General features: G+C 39.0%; 1 protein-coding gene across 1 annotated transcript; it reads right to left on the bottom strand.

Moving 5' to 3' along the window:
* Positions 1–388: 388 nt before the first annotated feature.
* LOC149842093 (hexokinase-1-like) lies at positions 389–11,093 on the bottom strand. The gene is made up of 9 exons (XM_090000586.1): positions 10,831–11,093; positions 9,188–9,338; positions 8,908–9,090; positions 5,400–5,474; positions 5,102–5,257; positions 4,889–4,987; positions 4,673–4,803; positions 1,670–1,751; positions 389–943 (listed from the first exon to the last, which is right to left on the bottom strand). Exons 1-9 carry the CDS (start codon positions 11,091–11,093, stop codon positions 626–628), a joined length of 1,458 nt encoding a protein of 485 aa, XP_089856712.1. The 3' UTR covers positions 389–625.

An 11,093-nucleotide genomic window follows, 5' to 3' on the forward strand; every position in this document is an offset into this window, starting at 1 on the left:
ATCTCCGCCCCATCTCAAATTTACCGTCTCCATCCCCACCCACCCCCCATCCTCGTTCTCATCCCCCATTTAGTATTAAGAATATATATGAGTTAAATGTAATTTTATTAAATAAGGGTATTTTAATCATTTTACTAATGGGGATCGGGGATGGGGCGGGAGAAAGCCTAAGTCCATCCCCGCCTCAATCCCGCACCGTTTTTTATTTTCACCTCCATCCCCGGTCCATTCACAGTTTCATGTCCTCTTAGGGGTGGGTACGGACGGATCCCAGCTTTCCCCCAGTCCACTGTCATCCCTAATCATGGTGAAAGTGAAACCAAGTCAAGATAGCCAGTTGGCATATATACATATATCAACTCTTACACAGGAAAAACAAAGAAAACAGTTTGTCTGAAAGTGGCAATACTGGTGCGGATGGAACCTGCCATCAACTAGTCCATATGGCACAGCACAACTGGATATAAATATTCTTACACAGGAAAAACAAAGAAAAACAGCTTGTCTGAAAGTGGCAAGACTGGTGCGGATGGAACCTGCTTGTCTTGTCCTTTATGAACTAAAAATCCTTAAATCATTTTGGAAACAGGCAAATGTGAGGACGGATTTACCAACTTATTGGGGATCATTGAGATGAATGAGCAGCAGCAAGAAGTGCTGCTCCGATCCCGGATCCGTCGTTCGCGTGCTCGATGATCACATTGTCGGAAAACTTGCTCCCTATCATCTCCTTGACACTGCTCTCCAAGTAGCTTCTAAACAGTAGGTAGTGCTCATAGAGTCCACCATCCACAGCTACCACTGTCCTCTCCTCGCTTTGATCTCTCCCAAGCTTCTTCAAAATGCCCATGATCCCAGCTGCAGCTAACCGTGCGCCACGCTGTGCTACAATGTTGCAGACTTTGATGATGGTTTTGCGCATTGCCCAAGTTGAATTCGTAACCTGGATTGTGATTTATATGCAATTATGCATATAGAAAGTTTGTATGATATACATGAAATTATCAGACCGTTCTAATCAGTAATCAGGTTCAAAATAGATTGTACATACTTGCACCAAGTTTGTGGCCCCACACAAAGAAAACAAAACCCCTCCAAACCATTTTGAGTATAGACAATGCAGCACATGTGGTCTATATTGAAAACAGCAATACAAAGCAACTGTCACACGGATACTCCATTTTGGCTCTCATTCCATATCCCCTTATATACTAGTTGTATTAAAAACTTCATAAAAATGGCTGTATCCCAGCGTCTGCAGCAGTATCCATGTGACATAGCAAAGCAGAGTACAGTCATTCTATCCTAGCTTCATACTTCGAACATAATACAGTCCCCGTCGAACTATATTTCCACTGTAAAAGACGGAAAACAATGAACGGCGGAGGGCTTTCCTGCAGAAAGCTCTTCCAACAATTGTTCGTGACACCTTGCGGTGTGGGCCCTATAGAAAACAGCCTCTTTCCAGTGGAAAAGGGCAGTTTTCCTGTGACACAAACGGACCCTTTGAGTGCTTAGTAGGTTAGGTGAATTCCACCACAATGCGTAGAGATGTGTTGTTTTCAGACACCATTAGTCAAAACACGTATTCAACCATGAAAGAATAAAAGAAAAAACTTTTAGTTTCCTCATGAAACAATGAATAAAAAAGTTCTGAGAAGAGTCATACCCCAAGTACATCCTTCAGTTTCTCAGAAACCACTATGAGATCTGGTGACGTATCATGATGCATTGCAGCAATGTCAGGAGTCCTGAAGGTATTGAGGTAGAAATCTCAAATGGATTGGTCTGAATGATACTTATTCAAAAGGTACAGCAGACAAGGTAGAAAAAACAAATTAAGTGCAAAGAAGATGCATAACTGGATATTACAGACCACCAGTCTGCGCTTAATTCTTCTGTTTCCTTTTAATTGGAGTTCCTAGAAGCTAACCTATTCTAGAACCACTCTCTTTAAGTCAATGCTTTTGATGCCTAACTTGTGTACATATATAGTCAAAAGAGCTAGGAACCAGGTCCCTAAAAAAGCCTAGTCAACACCTAAGCGGGATTAGTTGGCTGACTAAGGAACCAAAAAAAAAGTTATTAAAATGCCGAGAGAGAGAGAGGTGTACATTCACCTTTTTCTTCTTCCTCTAGTATATGGGGGCAGACCACCCTTTTATTCAAAAGTTAAAATAGCAAAAAAATGTCTAGCGACTTGGTAAGCCTGCCTAGGCACCCAGTTAGCCAACTAATCCCGCTTTTGACTACCAGGTGATGTACTCATGTCAATTTGACAAGATATTTGGACAAAACATGTAATACTCAACAAACAAGTATTTGTCACATAATGAATAAACATTATTTGGATAATCATTTTTATAATTGCTGATAACTGTCAAACTATAAACATCTGATATACCTAATTCTTGGCCATCTGTGATATTTGGTTTTGAAGGTTAGCCTTTGTGAAACTTTATCCCAAATATTATCTTATACTGTAGCATCATAATGGTGGTATATTGGGTTAATGTTACCCAAGGGCTAAGTCATACAAATACACCATTCTGATTGCTGTTCTGTATCCCCTTGTATGCTAGTTACATTGAAAACTTCATAAATTTAACAGTACCCCGTATCTTCGGACATAGCCCAAGGGTTAAGCAAAATGTGATTTTTTTTAAATGAAATAATTCTAATACACTATTAATATTGGTTAGACACATTCTTTCATGGTCTACAAGATCATTTCTCTCAGGATCTGCTAGTGCATGTTTCACATCTTCCCAAAGACCAAACATTAGGTGCACCAGCTCCTTATAGGCCCAACACTTGGGTGATCCATATTGTTGCCTCCCAGAAAATAAGCCATGTTCGTTCTTCTACTATGGCTCATCCAAAGCCGTCCTTGCAACAAAGGTGGCTGACTAGGGATTCTGGACCAAAGCACATCAACCCACCCTACTGGTTGGACTAATCAGGTGGGTCCCAGTCCTGGGGCTAAGAAACAGGTGGCTGATTTCTCTTTCTATAACCCTTGTGGCCAGTTTAAAGATCCATCCATTACCCAGATACTCTGTCATCACCTTCCCTACTCTTGAGCCTAGGCCCCAGCTCTCTTCTCCCTATATCTGTTAATAGTGACCGATGCCAACAACTATGAAATTCTCAACGTTAGATTCACTATGAGGTGGTAGGTTGAAGCCAATGCTTTACTGCAGATACCACTACTCAGCTCCTGGGTCCAGCACTTGAAGAATTGCATCCATTTCTCCTAACACCATTAGGCAATGGTTTAGATAAAGGTTGTTAGTAGCCATTGGCAATTATGAACTTGATAGCTGGACTGGTTAGAGTACTCATCTTCATCTTGAATATCAGAATGAAAATTTTTTACTATGAAAATTTTCATTGTTATCATCTCAACAAAGCAGTGGTTGTCATGGTTATTTTATAACAGTCCATGAACACAAGGCGACGGTACTGCTCACTTCCTGCTGGGGCTAGTATTTCATCAGCTGTATGTCGTTATTTAGAAAGAAGAATTATTTTATCACCAATACTACAATCAACTGAAAAATAGCAATCTTCTGCATCTCTTTGTCTCATGGCAAAATAGAATACAAATATTTAAAAAAATGGCTGAAAGTCAATACTTTCCCAACACCAAATAAAGAGCTCTAATCTACGGTGTGGGTGTATCTCACAAGAGGATATGATATAAAAAGTTAAACTTCATTTTTCCAATATGAGTGATAATATGGATGCAATAATTTGATAAGTGATATGGTGCAAGCTGACATGATTTTTACAACATTCGAAGGGAATTGTAGCAGATATAGGAAGATTGATACTATAGGTTCATAGACACATTTAGTTAACTAGCATTCACCAACCAGATGCCAGTAGTCTTTATGACAATGGAAGAGTCTCATGATGTTTATTACTATAGGTTTTCTGGATGAAGACTAGACTGCAACCTTGACACTTGTTGGCATTGAGCTTTCAATTACCATACTTAAGTCTCTTCAAGTAGAAGAAGAAACAAAGGATGGTGCAGTCTAGCAATTTTCCAGGACAGTATTTGCATGCTAGCAATTTTCTAGGATCCCTGCCTACCACCAAAATATTTGATCATCATAGTAAGAGTGGGCGCATTGAGATGAAAATGTCATTACATTTTGTGAAAGAAAAATGAAGATGAAGAGTGAGAAGCTTTGTTGACAAGGATAAACTTACAGAGCTTTTGCACAATTCCAACATCACTGGTTTCGAAGGTCAAAATTTTGAAGGCTCAGAACGATTGACAATATGGAGCAACCAATAAGAAGATAAATAGCCAAATAGAGAATTTATGATTTATTTGTGTTGATTCAAGTTTCTTGTTTTGGTAGCACATATGTAGAGTTGTAAAATTACACAATAATGCCATTTTCTATTCCATGGCATGTGTCACTTTGCACATAACAGTCACAGTGAACATGAATGCATTATATGGTGTCCATTTAAATGCTAAGAGTAAGACCTAATTTCTATCATTCACCAATATCAAAATTATTCCCGTTCGAGAACACGGATATTAATCTGAAAAGACCTTACCTCTATTCCGCATAGTAAATTTTGGCAGAAGCAGGTAGGCAAAAAATAATGGATAACTTCTCCAGTAATAAAGAAAAAATGTATGTAATACCTTAATGTGAATGGGACTCTTAGTTTAGGCGGAACTATTTCCCCAAAAAAAGCAGCATCCTCAGCCAGTTTTAGCAACACTCTTCGGACTATGTCTCCAAGGTACATACCTGATATGAGCTTCTCAAAGATCTGTATATAATGAAATGTTTCACTAGTTAAGATGCAGACATCATTTAAACTTAACCACTATACAAAACACAAGTCATTGTGATGCCTGTTCGCCGGGATTCAGACTCTCAGCATCTAAGTCAGCATCAAATTCTGTGATGGGAAGATGAGAGGAACGGAAGCTTCCCCATTCCATGTTAATAACCTGCAGAACAATAATCCAATAGATATTTTCCATTAAGGGTTCCAATCTTTTAACTACTGCAATTGAAACTTCCATAACCAAACAAAAGTCATTTGAAAGCAAGAAATAGCTAACCATCTCTCCTGACTCAGGTGGAGGACCACGCCATTTTGGAATTGCATGTGCGAGCTCTACATATGCAGCATTTGTCCCAGTTCCAAGAATGACAGCAGCAACAACATCATTACTGAAGTATCTTCCTCCAGCCAATGTCCCCACAGTATCATTTACCTGCTTTAGATGTCAGATGAGTTCTTTGAAAAAAACATTAGCACAAGTAGAAAACTAACATGGATTTTACAGTCTGCTAATCACTAGAGAACAGCATAAAAAACCAGTTGAAGCATGCAGTACTGTAATACCAAGTATTTACCAATGCAGATACACACATATCAAGACCATGTCTACTCATGGCATCATTGAACTCTGCCACAATGTCCTTTCCCACCTGAAAGGAATGAAAACATGAATAAGAATATGCAACTTTGACTGCTATGAGCCTGTGAGAATCCAATAACCAAGGAAGACAGGATTTAAAAACAACAAATCTACACATATCTGATTGAAATTGCTAAACCATTAAAACAAATTTCGGTAAGATTTGATTCAATTAAGATGTATACAACAGTCTGAGGTGTTGAACAGAATTTCATATTAATTAGATTATGATAAAGCATATATTTGTTATCATGTGACAAAAGAAGCAAGCAATTAAGCTATGAATGTTGAGAAAATGCAACACTTTCATGATTCTTAAAACAATTACCTCAGCCATGACAATGTATACTATAAAGATGTCAATTAGTATCATCAAAGCTGGTTTTCTTCTTGAATGCATAATTGGATGCAAGGACACTTGAATAAAGATCAAAATCTTTACCACAAACTGAAGAGTATATCTGATTTGAAAGTTTCAAGTTTTTACTCAGTACATCTTATGATACCTCTGAATATTACCCCCATTGTACTTAGGATTCAAATTCTGAAAAGGTCACAGGAATCATCCACAAAATATATCACTGCATCCTAATTATCAGAAGGAACAGCACATATGGCAGTCATAGCAATGTGTCTTGAAGACACTCTATGTCAACCTATGTAACACAGACTCTTCTAACAGGGCACCGCACCCGCACCCATGTGGGTGCGACACTTGGACACAACTTTCTTTGTGTCAGGTGAAGTTAACCACACTGAGGTCCATTTCTTTCCAAAAGTTGATTCAGTTAACCCTAACCAAGTCCAGTTTTATATATATATATATATATATATATATATATATATATATATATATATATATATATATATATATGTGGTGTTATTTTTTATTGATGAGGAATAGCAATTGTAGATTGTTAATTTGATTTATTGCATGAATTTATGCATGATGAATTGATGATAATGATAGTTATTTTTATTTCATTAGTGTTAACCTAAGTCACAGGGACTCGGCAAAGCAGGTGCCGCACCCGCGTCGACGCGACACGACGCGGGTGCGCTTGCGGGTGTGGCACCGGGTGCGATCAACGCACCCCGGGTCATTTAGGTCCAATTTTTAGACTATTTTTTTTTCCACCCGATGAAAAGCGAGTGAGAGGAGGATTAGGGCAAAATCCTCCTGAACCCTGAAGCCGATGCCGATGTCGACGATCTCCGACTCCTTCCGGCCGCTCCTCCTCAGTTCTCAGGTATGTCTCCTTCCGACTTGCTCTCACTCTCACTCTCACGGTCTCTCTTCTCACTGTCTCTCTCATAGTCTCTCTTCTCTCTGTCACTCTCACTGTCTCTCGCTCTCACTGTCACTCTCTCTTCGTTCTCTCTTCTCTCTGATTGTATTATATGTGGGTCATTAGCATCTAGGGTTTTTAACTTTTTATTTATAGGATTTTTGGACATTTCAAAATTTTTTCAATAATATTATTTGGGGGTTTTGGGCATTCCAAAATTTTTTCAATAATGTTATTTGGGGGGTTTGGGAATTCCGAAATTTTTCGATGAATTGATGATGCTATAGAGGTATATAGTTAATGAAATTTGTATTTATTTTTTGGGGATCTTTGACTATTTGATTTTGGGGCTTTTGATTCTATGCTAAAATGGGTTTTGTGGAGCTTCTTGATTTTTTATTTCGTTTACAATCTATTCTATTAGTTGCCTATGCTTGATGACTTTAGGTCAAATGTTACTTTCATCTTTTTTGAAAAGTCGTTCTATCAAGCATTGCTTAAAATGTGTTGCTATGTTATGGGCATGTAATGGGTTTAATTTATTTTTTGGAGGATTGATTCATTATCTAAGTTCAGTTCATAGGATTATAAGATCTACCAAGTTACAGAAGTTATTGATTTGTCAATATTTTAAGGTGCAGTTGCTCACTTTCCTGTTTCAAGAAACACAAGGTATTCTCTTCATTCAAGTTCTTTTGCTGATTGCTCTTCGTACAGGTGTATGCTTATATGTGTTTGTACTCGATTTTAGTTTTTGTTGCGTGGTCATAATTCTGTTGCAGTTCGTTTCATAACTCATTTAATGATACATGCTGCGGAAGGTTAAATGTTAGAAATATGAAGTTACATTGAATCACTCAAGCATGTATATGTTCATATAACCTGGTTAATATACCCCTGTTTTGACCAGTCCAAGACATATAGTTGACTAAGAAAATGGTCTATCTGACTATGCCAACCTTGAAACTATCAAAATTTCTCTTATATATATATATATATATATATATATATATATATATAATAGTGTTACTGTTGTTAACTGTTAAAACTTCAAAATTATATATATATATATATATAATTTTTTTTTACATTTTTGCCCCTGTCGCACCCCCGCACCCTAGGTTTTTGAAAGTGCCACACCCCCGCACCCGCACCTGCACCCGCACCCATGTGACATAGGTGTTAACTTAAAACTGTTAAAAATTGTATATATATACCCTCTCCGCAGCCCCGCACCCAAGTTTTTTTAAAGTTCCACATAGTCGTATCTACACCTGCACCTATAGATGTCAACTATGAAAATTTAGATTATGTTAGCATGTGTTTATGCATATATCTATGTGAATGATCTCAGCATGTGTGTGTGTGTGTGACCGTGTGCAGGCACGTGAGAGAAAGAGGGAGCATTGGGATAATTCATGGGAATCCCATATATACAGTCCACAATTTGGTGTGTGTGTGTGTGCACGCTCATATGTGTGTTAAGAGAACCCTGGATGCCTAACTATACAGGTAAGTGCATATGCAGATATGCACACATTAGATTTCTAAGGCACATAAATAGCCCTCCATGTGCATGGTGCACACACATCCAAACATCTTTACATGTTTGTCTTGGTGTTTACATGAGAAATCTATAACATGATAGTTCATACATTTCAAGTATCGACTGATACTTCTTGTATGGTGGTTAAGGCTAGCAACTATATTAGAATTATGCCCCAAGAGGGTTTGGCGTAGTGGGGTGGGACCTTGGCTGCTAGACGGGCAGTCAAGGTTCGATTCTCATGGGTGTCTCCCCTCTGCACAAGCCGATGTGTAGCATAGGCCCTGGGGGCAGGGGTCCTAGCCTCGGAGTTTTACGCTGCCGGCACAACGGCCGTAGGTATGGCAGGCTGAGCCAGCGTGACCAGGTCTTCATGCCGGGTGTGGTTTCTTCAGGTTATAAATTAAAAAAAAAACATACTAGAATTATGAGGACCTTAAGCCTCAAGAAAATAGCAATAACACTTATCATGATACACTGCTATCACATTTAGATTTTCCTTAGACACTAGATTATGAAATTTTCTATCAACAATTTGGAAATTGGAATGCCATGGTCTAGACATATGAAAACTAAGAGATTTTAAGGATGCTGAGGCAAGACTAAACTGCATCGCTGATTGAGAATCCCTTTGTCCACTTAATAAGAGAGCCAGATGAAACTGACTTTTGGTCCACTGGAAAAGAGAATGTAAAACCAAGCTCCTTTCGCTTTGCAACTGCAACATTTAAACTTTCACCATTTTCTGAGACAAACTTTGCCAATTCTGTCGCAATGTAGTCAAATAATTCCTGCGATAAAAGTTAAGAAATTTTGACACAGTAGCCACTGGATCAGAGTGCAGTTGAATTGAGAAATTGATGTATAGCTTGTATGACGAGCTCTCACCTTTGAAGATCCAACCATGAACTTATGAGGAATTGGAACCTCCACAAATTCCCTTTTCATGATACCATCATCCTTTCCACCCAATTGTATACGTAATACACGAAAATTGGAACCACCAAGATCCAGGCCATAATATACTCCTTCCTCTTCCCTATTACCAAGAGTTAATTAACAGAAGTCCAAATGACTCTTTCTTAGAACCAAAACATAATTAGATCGCACTGAGTTAGCACTGTACAATGGTAAGCACAAACTTGTTCAGTACACATGGCTTTGTTACAAGGTGTCAAGGAAAGCATTTGAAGTCAAGTTAGAAAATATCATAAGAAGATAACTTAGCATGAGTGAGATAATGTGCAGACTTTTTCATTTCTCAAATACATGTCATTAAGGAAAACAGACAAAAAGCTTATTTCTGCCTTTTTAGACCTCTTATTTGGTCGTAATTATTCTCCATAGTATCTTAATTGATTTTTTGAATATCTAGGAAAATAGAAACCCTAAAAATGCAAAAAAAAAATGAGATATCTAAGAAGAAAGGAGAAGGGGAAATGTGAAGTGCAGCCACGAAACAGAGAGTGGGCAGTGTGCAAAAGTTGGTCTTCAGTTGGTTTGCTCAAATCAAAAGCCTGTTTATCCATCTTTCTTTCAAGGAAGCAATACTAGACTTGATTTTCAAGCTTCCTTTCAAGTAAGCATTTTAACTTTCCTCACAGGACAAAATATAAATTAGTTTTGATCAAGTTTCATGGCCATAAATCTGATTTCATCATGACATTCATCTTAGTAAGGATTTGTCAGTTTGATGTAAATTTGTGTTCTATTGTGAATAATAAGGAATAAGTAACATTAGACTGTTAGATGATTACAGCGTAGTTGCAACCAAAAAGGATGTATGCCTGCTTCTTCTTCTTTATATTTATCGAGGGGGAACCCTGGTTCAGGTGGTGGGGTCTGAGAGAGATGGCCCAGTCGCGAGCGGTTAAAGCTCCTCAACTGCCGCCATTGCCCACCAGGGAGCCAGCTGATTCGGCCTTAAGGTAAGGGACTCACACCCCTTGTATTGAACTCGTGACATCCTTCAACTTGAACGCGTTAAGCCAACCCACCTAGCCAAATGTGCGGAGCCCTTATATGCACGCATACTGAAATTTTGCAATATGAAATTTGAAACAAAGGTGATGAGAATAACATCACGCATGCTACATAAACTGGAATTCAACCAATTTTGCTATTCACAATGCTGACGCCATCTTGTTCTCCAAGTTGTCAAATTTCTCAACTCACCATCATCTTATCTGGGCTATAACACCAGTATTCAAGACCAACTTGATGGTTTCCGACGCATAAAATAAAAAAACGAGCACGATTCTTAGGACGGCCCTCTTAAACACGTTTACAAATCATTAGGAATCAAAACTTGCTCAATGAATTTAAAGTCACAACCAAGATACACGAAGAAAGTAAACACCTACAGGAGTCATAGCAAAACTCAAAAGAATTCCATAACTCAAAAAATAGAACACCACCATGCTGGCCTTATAACGGAAGCAAAACCAACAAAAAAACAGAACCACATAGAAAAAACATTGATAGAAAAAGGAAGAGAATGGAGGAAAGGGGGGGATTGCTCCTTCACTCACCCTTTGGGCAATGTGTCAACATAGGTGATGAGCATCTTGATCTCGCTCCCTCCCTGAGAAGCGAGCCCGGCGTGCATCTCCACGGCCAAGGCATCGGCCACCATCTTCAGTTTCTGCAGCGGAGTTGCGCACGCCTCGGCAAACCCATCCACGATGCGCCTGGCCCTCTTCCACCGCCACGCGCGCTTCAGCTCCACGGCGGCGGCGGCTACCACGCAGACCAACGTCGCCGCCATCCCCACCGTCGCCTTTCTCCCCACCAT

The sequence above is a fragment of the Nuphar pumila genome, chromosome 3, assembly GCF_984573655.1.
Source record: "Nuphar pumila chromosome 3, dmNupPumi1.hap1.1, whole genome shotgun sequence".
Classification (NCBI taxonomy): Eukaryota; Viridiplantae; Streptophyta; class Magnoliopsida; order Nymphaeales; family Nymphaeaceae; genus Nuphar; species Nuphar pumila.

Coding starts and splice junctions, on each gene's coding strand:
- LOC149842093 (XM_090000586.1), bottom strand. CDS start 11,093: ATGGTGGGGAGAAAGGCGACGGTGGGGATGGCGGCGACGTTGGTCTGC. Junction 9,339..10,830: donor GTTGACACATTGCCCAAAGG/GTGAGTGAAGGA, acceptor TCTTGGTAATAG/GGAAGAGGAAGGAGTATATT. Junction 4,804..4,888: donor GTCTGAATCCCGGCGAACAG/GCATCACAATGA, acceptor CATTATATACAG/ATCTTTGAGAAGCTCATATC.